At 50.6% G+C, this 23,417-nt stretch overlaps 1 protein-coding gene across 2 annotated transcripts in view; it reads right to left on the bottom strand.

The window, feature by feature from the left end:
• Nucleotides 1-19,372, bottom strand: part of SLC22A15 (solute carrier family 22 member 15) — a 398,229-nt gene extending 378,857 nt beyond the window's left edge. For both annotated transcript variants that reach the window (XM_069635638.1, XM_069635639.1), the window contains exon 1: nt 17,420-19,372. In XM_069635638.1, coding sequence (XP_069491739.1) covers nt 17,420-17,506 — 87 coding nt within the window. In that variant the 5' untranslated portion in view covers nt 17,507-19,372. The remainder of the gene's footprint in view (nt 1-17,419) is intronic.
• Between the last annotated feature and the right edge of the window lie 4,045 nt (nt 19,373-23,417).

Raw genomic sequence — 23,417 nt, 5'->3', positions numbered from 1 at the left:
AGGTGCAAGCCAACAATCGCAATACTATGATAGAGGACACCAGCTAACAATCGCAGTGCTGTTCTGTAGTGCTGCTTTCTAGATGTGAATCAAATCAATGTTTGCTAATCTCTGAGGGCAGGGCACACTTTAACAATCACAGAACAAGTCAATAATCACCGTAGTGTCCTAGAGGTGCGAGCTATTAATCACAGTACTATCCTGGGTGGCACAAGCTAATAATCACAGTATTATATAAACCCTTTCTATCCGCGGAGCGGACGCGGAGTGGACGGAGAGTGGCAGTCTTGCAGGAGAGTCTGTTGCCCAGCTCTACTCTTTTCAGCGTGGGGGAGGACCCTCATATAAACCCTTTCTATCCGCGGAGCGGACGCGGAGTGGACGGAGAGTGGCAGTCTTGCAGTCATGTCAGCCAGGGCTGCAAGGGCAAACAGAGAAACGCGGGAAACTGCCATGAACCCAGAGCAAAATGAGCCTCCAAGAGAGGAAGAAATGGAAGAAGAGGGCAGACGCCTGAGGAGCGCCAAACTAAACCAGAAACAGCTGAGTCATAAACAACAACAACAAACACCAACATCTATGGATTGCCCAGAGACATTACCTCAAATGGGCTCCCCAAAACTGACGCCCCAGCAAGCGCCAGTGAACACCATAAAGGTATATCCAACCAAAAGCAAAGTCTTCCGGCCTCCAGTCTCAGAAGATCCCAAAGCAGCCCAGCATGACCCCCAGGAACGATCAGCCTTAACCGGAGGAGCAACTGATGACAAATGGGCAAAGAGCCTGGAAATCAAGACAGTCGAGGCCTTGGCTGGCCGGAAAGACACCCGGCCGCCACTCCTAGCCGCCGCGGTTGAGCGGGCCCCCGCGGAAGCGGCCCTCGAAGGAGGACCGCGGTCCGCGTGGGACGGCGGGGAGGGGCGGACGGAGAAGGAAGACACGGCCAAGGCGGACAGAGCTGCCGGGAGAGCGAGCCTCGGAGTGGGAACTAGGCCTGCCGGTCCGGCGCAGCTCCCAATACCTCCCTCCCCCGGAGCCCAGCTGAGCGCTCCTCGCCCCACGGCGGGAGCCCTCGGAGGAGGGCTGCTAGACGTGGAAGCTGCTGAAGGAGGGGGGGGAAAAGAGATCGATGGCACGACAGCCCCAGGAGAGGCAGAACCGGAGGAGGTGGCGGGCACCCCACCCGAAGAGAACGGGCAGGGGAAGCCCGATGGAGAGCTGTACATCAACGGAGTACCGTCGACGTGTTCACTGGCGGAAAGGAAAGTGAAAGTGGTGGCTCTCATTCACAAAGAGGCGGAGGAAAGTGTAGAGACTAGTGGGGTCCCAGAAATAATCAATGAACAAGGGCCATCAAACCCCAATAAAAAGAAAAGACAGAGAACAAGTTCCCTGCCTCTCAAGAAACTCAAGAACCGTATAACAACGAAAAACAAGATCAGCAGCAGAACGAAAAAAGGGCCCCAGAAGCCCGAACAGCAACAAAAAACACCTGACCAATTGTTGACCAAAACAAATGAAAATGACCCACAGCGAGGAGAAGGAGGGGTACTTAAAAACTCAATAAAAGATTACTTCTACGCAAACATCAGACAAAAAGCAACAAAAGAGTACCCGCAGAGGGAACTTACAGATCTCGAAATACTCGAAGCTTTAAATGACTGCCTGCCGGTAGCAAAACTACGCAGAGTTGAGCACTATGTCAGCGACAACCGGCCGCACAGTAAAAGACGGCCCTCAGGAGAAAACAACAAGCCACAAGGCCAGTGGATTGACAAAGTGGGGCCTGAGGGGGAACCACCGTGCCCGACACTACCCCAAAAGATTTCCACGAACTCACCAAGAGGCCAGCAAAATCTGAAACCGACAAAAGTCACAGAGAAGGGGGAATTGAAGAGAAACTCGGGCAAAGACCTAGAAATGGGGACTGTCATGTCCGAGTACACAGAAAACCCCCACACCATCCAAGAGGAGAGCCTCATTATAGTTGACCCGAATGGCCCAATGGATTTAACAACAGAAATAAAGGAAGCCTCCTGCAAGCTCAACCAGGCAATACCCTCATTCCCTGAGGGTACAGCCTTGAACGTTGATAACTTCACAGGAACAGACAGAGATAAAGTAAACAAGACACCAAATAAAATGCTGGGTCCAGAAAATCTTAACCAAGCGGGGCTCTCCAAAGCCCAAATCGAAAACACGACAAAAGGTAGGCAACCCATAGCAGACTCAGACGAATTTAACCAAGTAAACCTTACGAGACCCCAAACCAACCAAAACCTGAACATGGGGGGAAATGACAATCGAAGTCTCCACACCGACAAAAACCGAAAAGGAAGAGCCTCACTAGAAACAACAAGGCCAAGTCGAGGCAGCTGGTCAAACCAGACAACAACGTTAATTGAATCCCCCTTAAGAAGAACTCCGCTACAACACTCGACCAGCCCGACGGATTCCTCAAATAAAAAAAAAATGGACTTATTGTCAATTATGTCATCAGTGAACATTGCACTGGCACCATTTATGAAACTTTACGAAACTATCGCTGACTCTTTGAAAGACCACACAAGCATCCAAGCGATGATCCACAGCAAAGTTATCTTCTTAGAAGCTTATGTTATGGCTTTGGAAGCCAGAAAATCAAGCACAGCTATAATAAACGACGAGGGTTCGTCTCCACGACGAAAAGAGCAGTACGAAGACAAAGAACAAAGACCGGTGAACAAAACTAGGGGGACTCAAACCACAGCTACTACAGGCCATACAACAAATAATCCACCAACAGAGGGAGTAAACAAAGAGGTGAATCTAAAACAAACCGAGATTCAACCAACAAAGAGACCACCGTCTAGACAACCCCCAACTGGAAACCAAACTGCAGAAGGTATTTTTCAATTCTTCACACGACCAGTAAAACACAAGGAAAACCACAAATGAAGGACAAAGAAATAGAGCCGAGGCAAATAAAAAATCCTGAAATTCCAGAAAAAAGAACCACCAGCTTATCACCGCCAACAACTGAAACGCCAAAAAAAAGAACCTTTACCCTATCCCCATCAACAATTGAACGCATCGAAGATGAAGAATTGATGAATCTGAGCCAACACCTGGCAGAGAATTCGCCCATGAGTCCAGTTGCACATTGCTCCAGTGTAGCACCAACATCACAATCACACAAAGGAAAGGAAAACACAGAATTCATAAGAAGAAACGAAGAAGTGACTAGAGAAAAAGCAGCAAAAAATTATAGGGAAAACGTGAAGAATGCAAAAAACAAGGGCGCCAGTCCGATTGACGCAGAAAGACAGACAATGCCAAAAAGGATGCAGAAAGAAACAAAAAAAGAAAACGAAAGGTCGAAATCGAGACCCAGAGACAACCTGACCTCAGGAAACTGGCAGAGAATTCGCCCATGAGTCCAGTTGCACATTGCTCCAGTGTAGCACCAACATCACAATCACACAAAGGAAAGGAAAACACAGAATTCATAAGAAGAAACGAAGAAGTGACTAGAGAAAAAGCAGCAAAAAATTATAGGGAAAACGTGAAGAATGCAAAAAACAAGGGCGCCAGTCCGATTGACGCAGAAAGACAGACAATGCCAAAAAGGATGCAGAAAGAAACAAAAAAAGAAAACGAAAGGTCGAAATCGAGACCCAGAGACAACCTGACCTCAGGAAACTGGAAAAAAGAACAAAGACACAACTCCTCAAGACAGAAAGGGGGTGAACGCGGTAAATCAAGAAGGAGATCGGCAGGTAGACGGAACGATCACAAACACATAAGAAAGCCGTCTAGAAACATAACACCTGGTAGTCCGCGTTCCCAATCCACGAATGCCCATTACAAACCCAATACTGGAAAACGACTCAGCCCGCCACGAGACAAAGGAGAAACGATCTTTCGGTATAGATCCAGAACACAGAAATACAACCTAAAACCGAAAAAAGTGGACAAAGCTAAATGGCGTATAAAGATCACACAAGTGAAAGAAAACAGACGAAATAATCTTGAACCGAAACTCAGTGTTAACACTGTTCAAATACATTCGAAAGCTGAAAAAAATAAAATCAGAAGATCTGCTTGTAGTAGAGCCAAGCCACGAAAATACAAAAGCAAAAACGGTACTCTATGTAACATCAACAACGTTGAAAAACCTGATCCTCGACTGTAGTGAAGAGCTGGACGAAATGGGCTACGAAGTTAAAGTGCAATCAAACAAAAGCGAAGAAGACAATAAAAGGGAGGCTGAAAACATAAGGCGTATTAAGCCCAGTAAAAAGGAAGCAGACAGACACCCAACAAGTCCCTTAGGAAGAATGGGTCGCAACAAGTCGCCTGGAAAAAACAAGGACAGAGCAAGAGTCCGGGGAGCTGAAGAGAAACTGAGGGAAAAGCGACAAGCCTCGAAAGAAAACAAAAACTACGAAAGTCTTACAAAAACCAAAGACACAAAAAAACTTAAGGCCAAGGAAATTTCAGAAATAACAGCCAAATTCCCAACAGAAAAATCTCCCCAAAAAAGATGTGAACCCACGAAAGACATATGGTCCTGGTTGCCCAAAATTTTGAGGGAAAAAAAGCAAACATAGCAACCAGCGAGAGACGAGCACAGTCTACATGACAGACGTCGCGCGACCCCCTCAAAGTGCGAACTAAAAATGTGCTCGTGGAACACGAGAGGTCATATCCACCTACTGTCTCCAAAAGACATGGACCTGGGATCATATGATCTTCTATGCCTCCAAGAAACCTGGCTCACTGAACCCCCTGCAATAGGGGGGTTCGAAGTCATCCTTGCACCAGCCAAACAAGGAAGTCGAGGAAGACCTTCGTCGGGCTTACTGATCGCAACCAAAAAAGACTCAGGGATCAAACTAGAAGAAACATTGATCAGCAACCAAATGATCCTGATGGTTAAGGCGGCATGGAGACGGTGGAGCACCGTTAAAAACGCCTACGAGAAAGTCACCTTAATCGTAGCAAATACCTACTGGAACCCCGCAAGCATCGAGCCTACCGCCTACATAGAAAAAATGGAGGACGCGATAGATGAGGCGCTATCGGAACATCTGGTAAAATACTTCCTCATTTGCGGTGACCTGAACGCTACGTGTATGAGCTCGGAAGAAAGAGTGGCGGACCTACGCCACAACTCAACAGGCAAACAACGCGGCAACCTATGGGTCAAATTGATGAATTCAAGAAACCTTCACAATTTGCACGAAGCATTTCCAGACCCAAATCGCCCGCCATCATGGGAAAGGAAGGAACTGGCAGGTACAATAGACTACATCTACGTCACTGAACCATTACTGGCAATAACGAAAGATTTTGAAATTACAAGAGTCACAGCCAGTGACCACAACCCCCTGTCAACAACCTGGATGTCAATAAGGCCACAGAACGCGTACGTTGAGCACCAAGTCATAGCCAACACGAAGGGAAACCGTCTATACCTTACAACTGAGGCCATCAAGGAAATAGAAAAAGGATTCAGCTCAATGCCAAATCACTTGGGCAAAAATACTACAGATTATACGCCATTCCTGACGAAGTTTAAGAAGACTCGTAAAACAAAAACAAACAGTGAAAATCCCCCAAGACACGTGTACGACCTAACACTGGTGGAGAAACGTCGGGCACTGCGAAAAATACAACGCAAAGCAAAATCTTCAGGATCTCCAGGGGCTGTGAGAGCGGCAGAAGCGGAAACCAAACTATACAAAGCATGGGTAAAAGGCCACAGACTGTCTCTCTACCAACAAGATGCTGAAATCATTCTAAAAGCGATAAGTGGCAAGAACACAAAAGAATTTTGGAGAATCTTGAGAGCGGCTAACGAAACCCAAGAAAATACAATCATAAACGAGATCGGGGAAACTACTTGGACAAAATATTACACTACTATGTACCAGGCACCAAGTTCCAACTTAAAATTACAGATCGGAATGTCTCCGGAGCCATGGATAATCATAGACGACCCACAGGAAATCCAAATGAAAATCAGAGGCTTAAAAAACTCTCACGCCCCAGGACCCGACGGGATCACGAACTCCGATCTAAAAACACTTGAAAATGAGTGGCCAAGCCTGCTAAGCAAAATCTTTGGCAGAAGTTGCAACTTAAAAACGATACCACCCTCATGGAAACAAGCAACAATCGTACCAATTTCAAGAAAGGAGATAAAAAGGACCCAAAAAATTACAGACCGATTGCGCTCCTGGACGTCATAGGCAAAATGTTTGGTTCAATGCTTCTTGATCGCTTCAAGATCTGGATGGAGGAATCACCCTGTAACGACCCACTCCAAACAGGATTCAAAAGAAATCTGGGCACGACAGCGAACATTCTAATGCTAAACGTGCTGAAAAACAGAGTACTGGAAGGAGGAACGAGAATCTTTGTGGCGTTCATCGATCTGACACAGGCATTCGATCGGATAGACAGGGCCCGCCTATGGTCCAAACTTGAGACCTGGGAATGTCCACCGTCTATATTAAACCCGATCAAAGCACTATACACCGACACCTCAATACGCATCCGACTTGACCAAAACGGCCTGTTATCAGCACCCATCCCAACAGCGAGAGGAGTGAAGCAGGGGTGCCCGCTGGCCCCGGCCCTGTTTCTGGCATTCATTGGAGACATCCAAAATGAGGACCCAACAATTAGAGCATTTCCCCCAAAAATATGCAAAACCCCGATAACACGTTTGCTCTATGCAGACGACCTGGTCCTAATGGATCATACACCGATTGGTCTGCAGCGTCAACTGACAAAGCTCCAAGGGTATATGCAAGAAAACAAACTGGAAATAAACGCAAAGAAAACAAAATTCTTAGTACTGGAAAAAGCGACCAGGAAAACAGAAAGACTGAAATTAACTTTGGAAGGATCACTGATCGAGCGAGTGTTCAACTTCAAATACCTAGGAGTAACCCTAGATTCATCTTCGCAAGACAAAGCCATGCAATCGGTCCTGATGTCCAAAGCCAACAAACTGGCAGCCCAAGCTAGGGCCATAGACAAAAAGTTTGGAAGATTCTCACTCATCCCTGTGCTAGAATACTACAAGAAAAAGGTGATGCCGACACTAACATATGGGGGAGATGCTATGATGAACTTACCACGATCCATTCGGACAAAAATTGAGGCAAAGTTCTGGCGAAAAGTCCTCAGTCTCCCAAACTCGACCCCAATAGCCTCAATTCGACGAGAGCTTAGTTTACCCTCTCTCAGAAGTTCAGTCTCACAATCGTCTCTAAGACTGTTCAGGAAATGCCGGATGGCTGAACCACCATCAATATACTTTCTCATCAACCTCGAAATAGAAAGGAATACAAGCAAAACCCTCAAAAAATGGAAAGAAGAAAACTTCAGCCTGCTAGAACAGGTCAATGCAGACGAAGAACAACTAATAAAGTACCCAAAGAGAATCTTCACCAAAATCAAAGAACTCGACTGGATAAGCACCCTGGAGACAGCAGGAAAAAACAAACTAACCTTACACCTGCCGCCAACCACGAAAAAACTCAATGAACTCCAGGAATATATAAAGAAGTTCCCATCCAGGAAAGGGAGAGACATGCTGATGAGAGCCCGTCTAAACGTCTTGCAGACAAATGAGATCCTGTCAATTAGAGGCCAGTCGGAGAACAACAGTTGTCGATTTTGTGAGACACAAGTAAAGGAAACAATCCGCCACTTGCTCCTAAAATGTGCCTCAAACCAACATATAAGAAGAAGATACTTAAAAGCAACCTTCTCAGATTTCATCATAGAGGACGAAGAAATATGTTGGTCTCGTTTGATTGGAGGCGACAAAACATCATGGCAAATAGCATCCTACAAAATCTTGGAAGCCATAAACTGGCCGATAAAGGCACATTTTTAGAGAGCTGTTCTCATGTTCTCATCTTCTTTCCTTTCTTATTTTCGCCACGTTCACAGACACAGACAGAAACCTCAAAACTTTGTAAAAATCTTTTGATTAAATACAAATAAAAAAAAAAAAAAAAAAAATAATCACAGTATTAACCTAGAAGATGCAAGCTAATAATCACAGTACCATCCAAGAGGCACGGGCTAATAATGACAGTGCTGTTCTGTAGGGCTGCTTTCTAGATGTGAATCAGGTCAATGTGTGAGGGTTAAAATCCTAAAGAGAGGGGCAAGAGGACAACCCTGCTTTACCCCCTAGGAAGACTCCCAAAGCATAGTGAGGTGTGCAAGGAACTAAAAGTTCTAGATTCTCTTTTTGAAGTTACATTTCCAGCACCTTCTTTATTAACTACTACTTCTCCCGAGGTAGCCCCTGATCAGTGGAGGAAGCCCTGATCACTGGGATGTCTGCCCCGGAGGTAGCCCCTGATCAGTGGAGGAAGCCCCTGATGACTGGGATGTCTGCGCCCGAGGTAGCCCCTGATCAGTGGAGGAAGCCCCTGATCACTGGGATGTCTGCGCCCGAGGTAGCCCCTGATCACTGTAGGAAGCCCCTGATCACTGGGATGTCTGCGCCGGAGGTGGCCCCTGATCACTGTAGGAAGCCCCTGATCACTGGGATGTCTGCGCCCGAGGTAGCTCCTGATCACTAGGATGTCTGCGCCCGAGGTAGCTCCTGATCACTAGGATGTCTGCGCCCGAGGTAGCTCCTGATCACTAGGACGTCTGCGCCCGAAGTAGCCCCTGATCACTGTAGGAAGACCCTGATCACTAGGATGTCTGCGCCCGAGGTAGCCCCTGATCACTGTAGGAAGCCCCTGATCACTGGGATGTCTGCCCCGGAGGTAGCCCCTGATCAGTGGAGGAAGCCCCTGATCACTGGGATGTCTGCGCCCGAGGTAGCCCCTGATCAGTGGAGGTAGCTCCTGATCACTAGGATGTCTACGCCCGAGGAAGCCCCTGATCACTGGGATGTCTGCGCCCGAGGTAGCTCCTGATCACTAGGATGTCTACGCCCGAGGTAGCCCCTGATCACTGGGACGTCTGCGCCCGAGGTAGCCCCTGATCACTGTAGGAAGCCCCTGATCACTAGGATGTCTGCGCCCGAGGTAGCTCCTGATCACTAGGATGTCTGCGCCCGAGGTAGCTCCTGATCACTAGGACGTCTGCGCCCGAGGTAGCCCCTGATCACTGTAGGAAGACCCTGATCACTAGGATGTCTGCGCCCGAGGTAGCCCCCGATCACTGTAGGAAGCCCCTGATCACTGGGATGTCTGCGCCGGAGGTGGCCCCTGATCAGTGGAGGAAGCCCCTGATCACTGGGATGTCTGCCCCGGAGGTAGCCCCTGATCAGTGGAGGAAGCCCCTGATCACTGGGATGTCTGCGCCCGAGGTAGCCCCTGATCAGTGGAGGTAGCTCCTGATCACTAGGATGTCTACGCCCGAGGAAGCCCCTGATCACTGGGATGTCTGCGCCCGAGGTAGCTCCTGATCACTAGGATGTCTACGCCCGAGGTAGCCCCTGATCACTGGGACGTCTGCGCCCGAGGTAGCCCCTGATCACTGTAGGAAGCCCCTGATCACTAGGATGTCTGCGCCCGAGGTAGCTCCTGATCACTAGGATGTCTGCGCCCGAGGTAGCCCCTGATCACTGGGACGTCTGCGCCCGAGGTAGCCCCTGATCACTGTAGGAAGCCCCTGATCACTAGGATGTCTGCGCCCGAGGTAGCTCCTGATCACTAGGATGTCTGCGCCCGAGGTAGCTCCTGATCACTAGGACGTCTGCGCCCGAGGTAGCCCCTGATCACTGTAGGAAGACCCTGATCACTAGGATGTCTGCGCCCGAGGTAGCCCCCGATCACTGTAGGAAGCCCCTGATCACTGGGATGTCTGCGCCGGAGGTGGCCCCTGATCAGTGGAGGAAGCCCCTGATCACTGGGATGTCTGCGCCCGAGGTAGCCCCTGATCAGTGGAGGTAGCTCCTGATCACTAGGATGTCTACGCCCGAGGAAGCCCCTGATCACTGGGATGTCTGCGCCCGAGGTAGCTCCTGATCACTAGGATGTCTACGCCCGAGGTAGCCCCTGATCACTGGGACGTCTGCGCCCGAGGTAGCCCCTGATCACTGTAGGAAGCCCCTGATCACTAGGATGTCTGCGCCCGAGGTAGCTCCTGATCACTAGGATGTCTGCGCCCGAGGTAGCTCCTGATCACTAGGACGTCTGCGCCCGAGGTAGCCCCTGATCACTGTAGGAAGACCCTGATCACTAGGATGTCTGCGCCCGAGGTAGCCCCCGATCACTGTAGGAAGCCCCTGATCACTGGGATGTCTGCGCCGGAGGTGGCCCCTGATCACTTTAGGAAGCCCCTGATCACTGGGATGTCTGCGCCCGAGGTAGCCCCTGATCACTAGGATGTCTGCGCCCGAGGTAGCCCCCGATCACTGTAGGAAGCCCCTGATCACTAGGATGTCTGCGCCAGAGGTAGCCCCCGATCACTGTAGGAAGCCCCTGATCACTAGGATGTCTGCGCCCGAGGTAGCCCCCGATCACTGTAGGAAGCCCCTGATCACTGGGATGTCTGCGCCGGAGGTGGCCCCTGATCACTGTAGGAAGCCCCTGATCACTGGGATGTCTGCGCCCGAGGTAGCTCCTGATCACTAGGATGTCTGCGCCCGAGGTAGCCCCTGATCATTGCAGGAAGCCCCTGATCACTGGGATGTCTGCGCCGGAGGTGGCCCCTGATCACTGGAGGTAGCCCCTGATCACTGGGATGTCTGCGCCCGAGGTAGCTCCTGATCACTAGGATGTCTGCGCCCGAGGTAGCCCCTGATCACTGTAGGAAGCCCCTGATCACTGGGATGTCTGCGCCGGAGGTGGCCCCTGATCACTGGAGGTAGCCCCTGATCACTGGGATGTCTGCGCCCGAGGTAGCCCCTGATCACTAGGATGTCTGCGCCCGAGGTAGCCCCTGATCACTGTAGGAAGCCCCCGATCACTGGGATGTCTGCGCCCGAGGTAGCCCCTGATCACTGGGATGTCTGTGCCCGAGGTAGCCCCTGATCACTGTAGGAAGCCCCTGATCACTGGGATGTCTGCTCCGAGGTAGCCCCTGATCACTGTAGGAAGCCCCTGATCACTAGGATGTCTGCGCCCGAGGTAGCCCCTGATCACTGTAGGAATCCCCTGATCACTAGGATGTCTGCGCCCGAGGTAGCCCCTGATCACTGTAGGAAGCCCCTGATCACTGGGATGTCTGCGCCCGAGGTAGCCCCCGATCACTAGGATGTCTGCGCCCGAGGTAGCTCCTGATCACTAGGATGTCTGCGCCCGAGGTAGCCCCTGATCACTGTAGGAAGCCCCTGATCACTGGGATGTCTGCTCCCGAGGTAGCCCCTGATCACTGTAGGAAGCCCCTGATCACTAGGATGTCTGCGCCCGAGGTAGCCCTGATCACTGTAGGAAGCTCCTGATCACTGGGATGTCTGCTCCGGAGGTAGCCCCTGATCACTGTAGGAAGCCCCTGATCACTAGGATGTCTGCGCCCGAGGTAGCCCCTGATCACTGGGATGTCTGCGCCCGAGGTAGCCCCTGATCACTGGGATGTCTGCGCCCGAGTTAGCCCCTGATCACTGTAGGAAGCCCCTGATCACTAGGATGTCTGCGCCCGAGGTAGCTCCTGATCACTAGGATGTCTGCGCCCGAGGTAGCTCCTGATCACTAGGATGTCTGCGCCCGAGGTAGCTCCTGATCACTAGGATGTCTGCGCCCGAGGTATCCCCTGATCACTGTAGGAAACCCCTGATCACTGGGATGTCTGCGCCCGAGGTAGCCCCCGATCACTGTAGGAAGCCCCTGATCACTGGGATGTCTGCACCGGAGGTGGCCCCTGATCACTAGGATGTCTGCGCCCGAGGTAGCCCCTGATCACTGTAGGAAGCCCCTGATCACTAGGATGTCTGCTCCCGAGGTAGCTTCTGATCACTAGGATGTCTGCGCCCGAGGTAGCCCCTGATCACTAGGATGTCTGCGCCCGAGGTAGCCCCTGATCACTAGGATGTCTGCGCCCGAGGTAGCCCCTGATCACTAGGATGTCTGCGCCCGAGGTAGCTCCTGATCACTAGGATGTCTGCGCCCGAGGTAGCCCCTGATCACTAGGATGTCTGCGCCCGAGGTAGCCCCTGATCACTGTAGGAAGCCCCTGATCACTGGGATGTCTGCGCCCGAGGTAGCTCCTGATCACTATGATGTCTGCGCCCGAGGTAGCCCCTGATCACTAGGATGTCTGCGCCCGAGGTAGCCCCTGATCACTAGGATGTCTGCGCCCGAGGTAGCTCCTGATCACTAGGATGTCTGCGCCCGAGGTAGCTCCTGATCACTAGGATGTCTGCGCCCGAGGTAGACCCTGATCACTAGGATGTCTGCGCCCGAGGTAGCCCCTGATCACTGTAGGAAGCCCCTGATCACTGGGATGTCTGCGCCCGAGGTAGCTCCTGATCACTAGGATGTCTGCGCCCGAGGTAGCCCCTGATCACTAGGATGTCTGCGCCCGAGGTATCCCCTGATCACTGTAGGAAACCCCTGATCACTGGGATGTCTGCGCCCGAGCTAGCCCCCGACCACTGTAGGAAGCCCCTGATCACTAGGATGTCTGCGCCCGAGGTAGCCGCCGATCACTGTAGGAAGCCCCTGATCACTAGGATGTCTGCGCCGGAGGTGGCCCCTGATCACTGTAGGAAGCCCCTGATCACTAGGATGTCTGCTCCCAAGGTAGCTCCTGATCACTAGGATGTCTGCGCCCGAGGTAGCCCCTGATCACTAGGATGTCTGCGCCCGAGGTAGCCCCTGATCACTGTAGGAAGTCCCTGATCACTAGGATGTCTGCGCCCGAGGTAGCCCCTGATCACTGTAGGAAGCTCCTGATCACTAGGATGTCTGCGCCCAAGATAGCTCCTGATCACTAGGATGTCTGCGCCCGAGGTAGCCCCTGATCACTGGGATGTCTGCGCCCGAGTTAGCCCCTGACTACTCGCTCGCTAGGTTTTCCCTGCAAGCTCAGCAACGGTTTACAGAATTCTTATTGAATATCCAATTGAATGCCCCTCTAAACTCAATGTGACGATAGTATTGAAAGATTCTATGCATACGGTCGGCAAAGACCCTAACTGTTGGTATAGCAGCAGAACCAGCCTACTGAAAGGATGGAGGATGTAACAATGATGGGTGAACTTAACTTGCCGCCAGTGCAGGTCTCTCTTGAGCTGCAGAACTGGAATTTGATGTGCTCAGGCCATATTTATGAAACTACCTCTCGTTAAAATATTAGACCCCGATACTGGAAAGGGCAAGTCCTTTGTCTGTTATAAATAAGATCAAGGCTGTTGACTGACGTAGATATAGCCAAATGGCCAGTTGGAATGCGCACAGAGAGCTACGGTGGCGAGTGAGGCAGTATTGGGAGTAAAGAAGTATAAAGAAAAGTCTTCATCAATCAACCTCAGCCAGGGCATTATTGCCTGCAGGAGAGTGTCCTCCCTTTCAAGGTACAGGACACAAAAATCATTGCCCTGTTTACAAACAGAAGAAATTAATTTGATGTTCCGCCCGTCATCACATTCATCAAGATTAAGAATGTCTGCTCTGCTAAATTGGGGTATATCCGATTGTTTTGCACATCTAACAAATCCTGTCCTGAAGAAGGCCCATAAAACAACCGTCCAAGAACATTTGGGGGGAAACAAAAAAACGTATTATGAGATAGGGGCGAAACACATGTCGACAATATCACAGCTAGAGCAACCAGCTGTGTTTTTCCCTTTTCTGTAAAAAAGAATTCATTAACACTGTCTCCAGTTGTTCGACATTAATGAAGCAAATCAAAACTGTAAAAAAAAAACTACATTAGGAGATTAGGCGTGTCAAACTTTATTAACCCCTAGTCACAATAATTTGAGAGCGTTAGTTTCTGTTTTGAATGAAGTCTAAATAAACGCATTTGTTTTATATAATGGTTATAAACCACAAATGTTATGCAAAATAACATTTTTTAATCACTATGAATAAATCTATATTTTTGAATAAGGAGTCTGTTTGACTAAATGCTGAAATTGTTTAAAGCATAAAATAGTACAACCACCAGTGTGTGATGAAAAGGGAGGGTAACTGTTACGACGGATTTCTGAACTCTGTCCTGGTGGCGCAGAAGTTCAGAAGGCCAACCTAATTACTTGGAACAGGGTAACCTCTGGACAAGCCAGACCAATCAAGGTAGCGATCGCGGCGGTCAAGACTAGGTCTCAAGAGGGGTGAGGGTGACTGAAAGCTCGCAATGAGCACACAAAGCAAGAGCGCTTACAAACTACTCCAAACAGTTGTTATATCAAAAATATAAACACATTTATTTTAAGGCCTTTAAAACAATGACCGTAGCAAGAAAATCACTCTATAACAATATTAAGCCAACACATACCAAATCAACACAATATATATACAAATACACAGTCGCAAGCGTTTAAAGCACGAAATATGCAGTCCACCTGAAAGGGAAGAAAACAGGCAGTGCGATAATGCTTTCGACTCAGTTCGCCTTCAGAAGCACCTAACTAGATGGAAGTCCGATCCCTGAGAAGAGTGGAGCCTTGTGCTCAAAGTACCTGCAAGTGCTGGTGCCCACGGGCAAAGGAGAAGCTCTTCGGAGGAAGTCAGGCAGTTCGGGTTAGTGCACACAGAAGAAGAACAGGTTCCGTGACTCAAGCGCAGCCTCCACAGCGAGCAGAAGCAAAACGCGAGTACGGACGAAAAGGGAGCTGTTTTTACACAGCAGGGAAAAGCAATGGGCAACTGCAGGAGGGCGACCAGATCCTAGCTAATCTACTCACCGGTCCCCGAAGCAAGCAGACCCAGGCTTCTCCACTGTAGTTTCAGCAGCTGGCGGGTTCAGACGAGCAGGGAACGCTTTCCAGTCGTGTAGATCAAAAAGACGTCCCAATCGACGAAACCAGCACAGTTTTGTTGCCGCAGCAGGACAACAGAGCGGCCGTGCGTATCTGAATCAAAAGTACACTCCTCCCTTCAGACTTGGGAACGCCAAGTGTACTAAGCGTGGGAGAGTGACAAGGACTCGAGATACGGCACAACCTGACGGCGGTTACAGAGCAGGACTCCCTTGTAAGCTGGTCAGTCAACTGGATGGCCCAGAGACACTTCCGAAGGCTTACTGCTAGGAGTTGATGAAGATGCCGGGAATAGCTGTTCCTGCTATTCCAATAGGTCGAAGCACCAATACAGGCCTTCTGGTTCGATGCAAGGAGGAAAGGGTTTCACAGGACGACAGCAGTGCAAAGGAGGATTCCTTCAGCGGGTCACCAGCGATTCCTCGGTCCAGCCTCTGGTTACAGGATACTTGGCTCCTGTATTCCTTCGTTCGTAAGAACTCAGGAGATCGACATGGTAGTGGTGTTTGCAGCCCCCTCTTATCCACGGTGCCCTTCGCGCCAAAACGGAGGGGACCCAATGGGAGAGCCGCCCATTAACACACAAACCATACGTGGACCAATCACGGACCACGGTGGTCCCAGGCATTCACACCACCCTAGACTCTCTGGCACCCAGGATGTGTATTGGGACCAGACATCCCAGCCCACACCCTGGAGGCACACACACGGCATGTACAAGCCCGCGAAAGCATCTGTGTTTCGCGGGAAAGTACATGCCCAAATAAGGAAGGCCCCGGGTCACCTGGACCCGGGGAAGGTGAAGGGAGCAAGACGGACAGCGGACAGGACAAAGGAGCCTCGTGGTCTGGCCATTTTGGGAGCCAGGCCACCATTTTGGGTTCAGGGCAAAAACGTGCTCAGAATGCCAAAAGGAGCTCAAAAAATACAAAACGATCGCTGCCACCAGCCCCGTCACTGAATCACTTGTGCCGATCACACACAATCCTAAACGAGTATCTAGGGCCTGTAGAAGGCTAGAGACCCAAGAGAGCTGTAACTTAACTTACAGTGCCCTCTTGTGTCGTGTTGCACTAAAGCTGCGACACGATAAAGAAACTACGGGAAACAGCGTTCCCCGGTACTGACTGTCTTAAGGGCATGTCAGTTTCCCCGTAAGAAAAGGAGCGTAAGCCCAGAGAAGTGCGGCAGAAGGCTGTACTTCTCTGGCAAAGTCAAGAACAAGGTTAAAAAAACAATAGCAAAAAGTTTAGGGGTTGCCACATGGAAGGAAAATTCCCTACAATTACGAAATCTTTCCTAACAGTAACCGGTTTCCTTTTATATTTAGCACAGCTTGAACCTGCTCCCGCTTAGAACCAGGGCACCATGGTTGGGATTGGAGAAGATTTCCTGCATGTCTTAATGGACTGTAAGTGCTTGATAGAACTAAGAAAATAATGGCGAAGGCCTCATCTCATCAGGAACCAATTATGAGACACACAGGGGCGCTATGTGTTTATTTTTTTATGTACAGCGAAGATGAAAAATGTCTAACTGATAAAGCTCAGTTTATCAAGGAGGCTTTAGATGTTTTTTCACAGAAATAGGCCATTGGTGAAATAAGATGCCTGCCTGATGTTTTAAAGTGTTTCATAGTATTTGAGGCTTTTTTTTCTCTCTCGTGTGAATAGGTGTGGTTGGGAGTTTTTAAATGTTGTTTTTGATTGAGTTAATGGATTTTAATTCCAAATAAAATGTATTCTCTCTCTATCCTAAAGCGCCTTTACACCAATTCCTCAAACACAGAAGGGATGTCACAAAGGGTTATATGTGCATGCCACCAGTTGGCCTGGGGTGTCAAAAAGAGCCCCTGCCAGCAGCTCTGCTCAGCTCACCAGCTACAATCAAAAGCTAAACAGCTCCCAGCAATTTAGATCCTGCAAGGTACAAACCCATCCTTTATTGGCCACACTCTCCAAAGTCCTGGCATAGACATCACCATCTACCTGAAGGCTAAAGGACTCCGTGATCAGCCGCCCCCTGCCCCCCCAACCGCCAAACTGGGTTCCACAACAGACAACCCCAATCCAGGTCTCTAATTTCCTCCCCATGGCTCATCAATGGCTTAATTTCTCTGCCACCTTCTAACATCTCCCTCTCTCCTTCATAGTCACATCTTGGATTTCAGGAAACCTCTCTCCCTTTGGTAGCATCCTAAATGGCCGACACAAACCCTTCTCTACTGTCTGGAACACTTGAGACCACCTCAACCACCACGCCCTGGAGGGGTTCCAAAAAATACTCCCGAAAAATAAGCAGCAGCAGACACAGAGTAATAGCTTCCTGCTTCCACCCACAAAGCCCCACTGATAGGTTCGGATCAGCTGTGCCAACAGGTGCCACAGGAAGGAGTGTCTCATCTTAGGGAAAAACACACACACACACACACACTTGAGTTGGTGTTTCGGCATGCACAGTCAGTACCTGTTGCAGAGGCACTTCATGACCCTTGCCACCCGCCCTTACACGTTGCCCACTCACCTGTAGCAGCACCGCCAGCAGGAAGCACAGATAGTACTGGTATCGACCCATCTCGCCCACCAGCTTCAAGGCCTCCTCCACATCCATGGTCCGGGAGAGAAGATCACTGGCCGGGCACTGGTGCAAGACAGAGTACTAGTGATGCCCTTCTTGGCACTGCTGGGTGTCCATCACAGAGGTCCCCAATGGGCCTGAACTAACAAGGCACTAATAGACAATGGAGGCCCGGTGCCACCCCAAAGTGCAATATTGTTAAAATCCATGTGCTAAGGCTATACACTGGAGCGATCTGGGACCCGCTAGTGCCAGCCTATGGGACAATACGTTCAAAGGCCCCAGAGTAGAATGGGAGCCCCCAGACCCAATGCCAAACTAGGGGCAGAAGTGCTTGGAGAGCCTGAGCAGGAAGTGGTCATGGTGTGGCACTCTGGGGGTGTAGAGGCACAGGGGCAAGCCAGGCAACCCTGTCAGTATAATGGCCCGAAGCTGGCAGTGGCACTGATTAGCAGGGATCACAGAGTGTTCTTAACGGCCCTGCGGTGGGGAGGGAGGGGGGAATAATGGGAAAGGACCGGTATCCGTAAAAGGGAGAGTTCTTAATGGGGGCATGAGCAGCTGGTCCCTAAAACGTAGCTTTCCAGGGGGAGACTGGGATTCCCGAGGGGAGGGGGGAGGAATAGCACTGAGGGTACTAAAGCTATTAATGGCCCCTCAATGAGCCGGACCAGTGTGGTGCAGGGGCCAGCATCCAGCACTCACGTCCTTTGAATTTCCCTCCGGTTACCAGTGTCCCTCCGGTAGTGGTTGGGCGGGGAGTTGGTGCCTTTAGGCGCTGTGCAGTTTGCCAGGGAGGACCTATTTCATTAATGTTATTAATGGCCCTTTAGTGGGACAGACACTCTAGGGGCACAGGAATCGCAAATGTCCCCGTTGGGGATTGGAATGCAAACACCTGGGAGCTGCTGCTCTTGCTGGGGCCCCAGGGCCCTTGGCAGGAATGGCCCTCTAGTTAGGGAATGTGACAGTGGCCCCCCCTGCGGAGCTGGGATTGGAGGGCTCGTGTGAGTGATGCTCTATTACTTCTCTCGGGGAGAGCCTGGTGACGCGGCTCTGGGCCCGGGCAGTAATGGCATTAGAGGCCCCGCAGTGGGGCTGGGGACCCGGGCAGTAATGGCATTAGAGGCCCCCTCAGTGTGGCTGGGGACCCGGGCAGTAATGGCATTAGAGGCCCCTCAGTGTGGCTGGGGACCCGGGCAGTAATGGCATTAGATGCCCCTCAGTGTGACTAGCATTAGAGACCCCTCAGTGTGGCTGGGGACCGGGGCAGTAATGGCATTAGAGTCCCCACAGTGTGGCTGGGGACCCGGGCAGTAATGGCATTAGAGGCCCTGCAGTGGGGCTGGGGACCCGGGCAGTAATGTCATTAGAGGCCCCGCAGTGGGGCTCGGGACCCGGGCAGTAATGTCATTAGAGGCCCCGCAGTGGGGCTCGGGACCCGGGCAGTAATGGCATTAGAGGCCCTGCAGTGGGGCTGGGGACCCGGGCAGTAATGTCATTAGAGGCCCCGCAGTGGGGCTCGGGACCCGGGCAGTAATGTCATTAGAGGCCCCGCAGTGGGGCTCGGTACCCGGGCAGTAATGGCATTAGAGGCCCGCAGTGTGGCTGGGGACCCGGGCAGTAATGGCATTAGAGGCCCCTCAGTGGGGCTGGGGACCCGGGCAGTAATGGCATTAGAGGCCCCTCAGTGGGGCTCGGGACCCGGGCAGTAATGGCATTAGAGGCCCCTCAGTGGGGCTCGGGACCCGGGCAGTAATGGCATTAGAGGCCCTGCAGTGGGGCTGGGAGGGGCGGGGAGGTCCTGGGAGCTCTCAGGGGTCACACAGGGGGGAGAGCAGCGTCCGGGCTCGGGCAGGTAGCGGCTCCGCCTCTCCTCCTCTTCCTCCCCCGCCTCCTCCTTCCCCCAGCTCGGCGCCCCGCCCCTTTTTTCCGCCCAGTAGGAGGAGCCGGGCACTAACACGCTCTCTGTGACGTCACCCACAACAAGAGTCGGTTGAATTCGCGGACACAAAAGAGGGACGAGAGCAACTCCGGCGGCCATCTTTGAACTCGAGATGCTCGCGCCCGCCGTGGCAGGCACGCGCAACGTGTCTCCTTGGCTGATCAGGAAAGGCGTCTGGGCCTTTCAAATGTTTCAGTTGAAATGGGCTCGAGCATCAGAGCCCCCCCCCCAAACAAATGCCTCATGTTGGCAGTCTTTTGACACAGCAACATGCTTTATTAATTCTGGACATAAAATCTTCTCTTTAAAGCATAGCTCTCAACTCACACCCTTTTGTCACCCACCTTGTAAACAGCGGACTCACCCACCAAGCCTCCTGCACACCCATTCGTTTCAATGGGCCTCTCACCTGCCAAAAATAAAATCGGGTGTTTTCACCTGCCTTTGATACAAATGTATGAGAGCTATGTTACAGCGCACACATTCAAACCACCAATCTCTCACGTTTTTTGTGCGTGTAACCTGCCTTCAGAGACGTTTTTATGGGAGGGCAAAAGGGGCACTTGCCACAGGCCCCCACCTTGGAGGGGGGCCCACAAGGCTGCCTGATCTAAAGAAGTAAGATTCCATTGTACACCAGACTTATATAGCACATGTCAGGATATTTTATGGCCTGCTGCTGAGGGTCTAGACCTATTGCCTGTCGTTGTCAAGTACATTCTGCCTTGATCAATTCATCATGTAATGCTTTCTTTGTTCACTGTGGTATGTGTTAGGCGGAAACCTGTGCAGTTCCCTCTGGGACCACTGCAAAAGATTTAGGACTACAGGTGTTTGGCAGTAAACCCACTTGGTAGCAGTCCGTACCACACAGATCCACTTGGTAGCTGTGGCTGAGCAGTCAGTCTTCCCTCAAGAAGAGTTAGGCAGTATGTGGAGTATACAATATAGGGCAATCTACACAGTAGAACAAGCAAACACGGAACAAGGCTTCGGTGTAAAGATATAAAGGTATTTATTTATAACAACACATCTATAGAAAACACTCTGGCACTAATACGGCAAACAACTTCAATCACAATTACTATACGAAGAAAAAGATCAATCCCCTAACAATAGTTCGACAAGTCTAGGTTCACCGGCATCACTTATTTGCAGACAGAGGTGTATGCGTTAACCTAGATGGCACTCTAGTATTCGTTAGGACGGGAGAGAAAAATAAGGCAGGTTATGAAGTCAACTCGGTACTAATACTTTACGGACAAATGCAAGGCAAGTAAGGCAGGGTCTACTGCAGATCACAAAGTTCAGAGGCCAGGCCCACTCGGAGAGAGGCAAGGCGATATGTCCCAAAAAGTGTCTCAGTGGAAATGTGCTTCGAGTCTTTATCGCAAAATTGTTATGGAAAGATTGGACCAGTTCAGAACAACACGTTAAAGAAAGCTTGGAGGCGACCCAATGGAAAGGCGAGGATTAAGACACCTCACTCTATCCGGCAGAAAGGGAAGCCAGGCGGACACGGTACCTTGTTTGTGGAGAGACAGCTCCGGCGGGGGCAGTTGTTCCTGGTGGTGGATGCACGTCGGGTCTTTGCCAAGAGTAGAGATGATCTCGTCGTCGAAGAAAAGTGAAGTCCGGTGCACCACCAGGGAAGAGACCAGCCGCGGAGTGCTCCGTCACAAGGCACCACCTTTTGGTCGCGGTACAGGGGTAGTGGCTATCCGGTTGCCGAGGTGCTCTGCACGGGCAATTCGACCACTGCGTCCTGGAGCGAAGAAAAAGCGAAGGGGACTGGTTGTTCCCACCAGTCAGGGGAAGAGACTCTCCGGCAGGGAGATCTCCTCTGTCGTCGGGAAGTGGTGAGTCGGTTCTCCAGGGCTCCACCGGAGGTGTCGTCGTTGCAGGTCGGCTCAGCTTTACCCTCGTCGGATTCTTAGGTCCTGTGGCGACTTCTGAAGATCCAGTCCCAAAAGCCCTGCTTTTATGCTGAAAACCCCCATTCATTCAGCCTAGCTGTCAATCAAAACACGCTAAGTGGTGAGCGGGGTGGCTCACCACTTGGGCCAATCACACCAGAGTGCGACTGGAGTTGGCAAGGCAACTCAGTCCAGGGTGCCTAAACCCCCTCCCACACCCCTGTGGTAACCCAGACAGAATGGCACCACTTTGGAGGGTCTCTGTACAGAAGCCCGCCAAAAGTGGAACAAAGGGCTCAACCTTTGGTTTAGGAGTCACAGAGACGAACACAGACGCCATTTTAAAAACCGAGTTCTGGCAGAAAATACCATCTGATAGACTTATTTAAGATAAGTAAACCGGTGGTATGTTAGAGATTAACGAGGAAAAAGTATCACTCTCCAACAATGGGAAGAATCCCATAGGGTCATATTCGGGGTCGAATATAACAAGTAGTTTCCACTGACACCAGCCAAAACTCGACGAGGGGGGACGGGACAGTGCCCCCTCGAATAACAGACCCAGGAGTAATCGAATTACCCCTACTAGTAAGTCCACAATAGGATGGTTTGTACTAGTTCTGTTAGTAAATTTACGTCTAGTAAAGCCAATGGTGACTTTACATGCCCGGGGAGACAGTAGTCAGTCCCCGGGTATGGAGTCTATGATGGAGGTCCGCTAGGACGCCCCAGTGCTACGGCACAGAGGGTGCGTTGTAACACACATAGTAAAACATATGAGACCCTATGGAGTAAAAGACCCCATAGCCCATCGAACACATTGACATTCAAAGGAATTACACACATTCATGTCCAAGATTGGGAGGAAAAGAGTCTCACTCTTGGCAGGATGGAAAAACCAAACTCCAGAAATCCAGCAAAGCTGCTGGGGGACTCACTAGGTTAGGAAATTCAGCCTAAACAGAGAATTCTCCCTAACACTCGCCCCCCCCCAGACTAAGGGACAGGAGGATTTAATCCACTCCTGGATGAATCTCATACCTCTAGTCGATGACATACATCCTAGAGAGACCATCAGCATTTTGGTAGTGACACCCTGACCTGTGCTCAATGGTGAAATCAAACCCTTGCAGGCAGATCGAACATCTCAATAGTTTCGGGTTTTCCCCTTTCATTTGCATCAACCATCTCAAGGGTTGGTGGTCAGTCTGAATGACAAAAGTAGAACCATACAAGTATGGCCTAAACTTCTTCAGAGCCCACACGATAGCAAAGCACTCTCTTTTGATTGTTGCCCACCTTGTTTCAGGATCCTTCAGCTTGCCGCTGATGAAGCAAACGGGGTGCTCCCTACCTTTCCCATCCAGTTGGCTGAGTACGGCACCTATTCCTACATTTGAAGCATCTGTTTGCACAATGAAGTGTTGGCGGTAATCAGGAGCTCTGAGTACTGGGGCTTGGCAAAGAGCCTTTTTCAGGTTTTCAAAAGCCTGATTGCACTCCTCGTTCCATCTAACCTTTTTAGGAAATTTGGGCGAGGAGATGACATTCAGTGGAGAGGCTATGGTCCCATAGTTCTCGATGAAATTCCTGTAATACCCAGTGAGGCCTAGGAAGGCTCTCACTTGGGTTTGAGTAGTAGGTGTTGTCCAATTTTGCACAGCTTCAATCTTATTGAGCAAAGGCCTTATTTCTCCACCTCCTACCTCATGTCCAAGATAGACTACCTTACTCTGTCCAATTTGGCATTTACTCGCTTTTATGGTCAGATTGGCTCGTCCAAGAGCCTGCAAAACATCTCTCAGGTGGGTTACATGTTCTTCCCAGGAATTGCTGAACACTGCTATGTCATCCAAGTATGCCATGCAGAAGTCGTCCATCCCATTCAGAACCTGGTTTACCATCCGTTGAAACGTAGCAGGTGCATTCTTCAATCCGAAAGGCATTACCTTAAACTGGTATAAGCCAACGGGGGTAGAAAATGCAGTTTTCTCCTTAGCATGGTCTGTCAGGGCTATTTGCCAATAGCCTGACGTCAAGTCAAATGTGCTGAGGAACTTGGCGGCGCCAAGTTTATCCACCA

This window comes from Ambystoma mexicanum, chromosome 7p, assembly GCF_040938575.1.
Source record: "Ambystoma mexicanum isolate Mex_15411 chromosome 7p, UKY_AmexF1_1, whole genome shotgun sequence".
Classification (NCBI taxonomy): domain Eukaryota; kingdom Metazoa; phylum Chordata; class Amphibia; order Caudata; family Ambystomatidae; genus Ambystoma; species Ambystoma mexicanum.
Note: the sequence above shows the minus strand (reverse complement) of the source record. Positions and strands in the feature narration are given on the sequence as shown.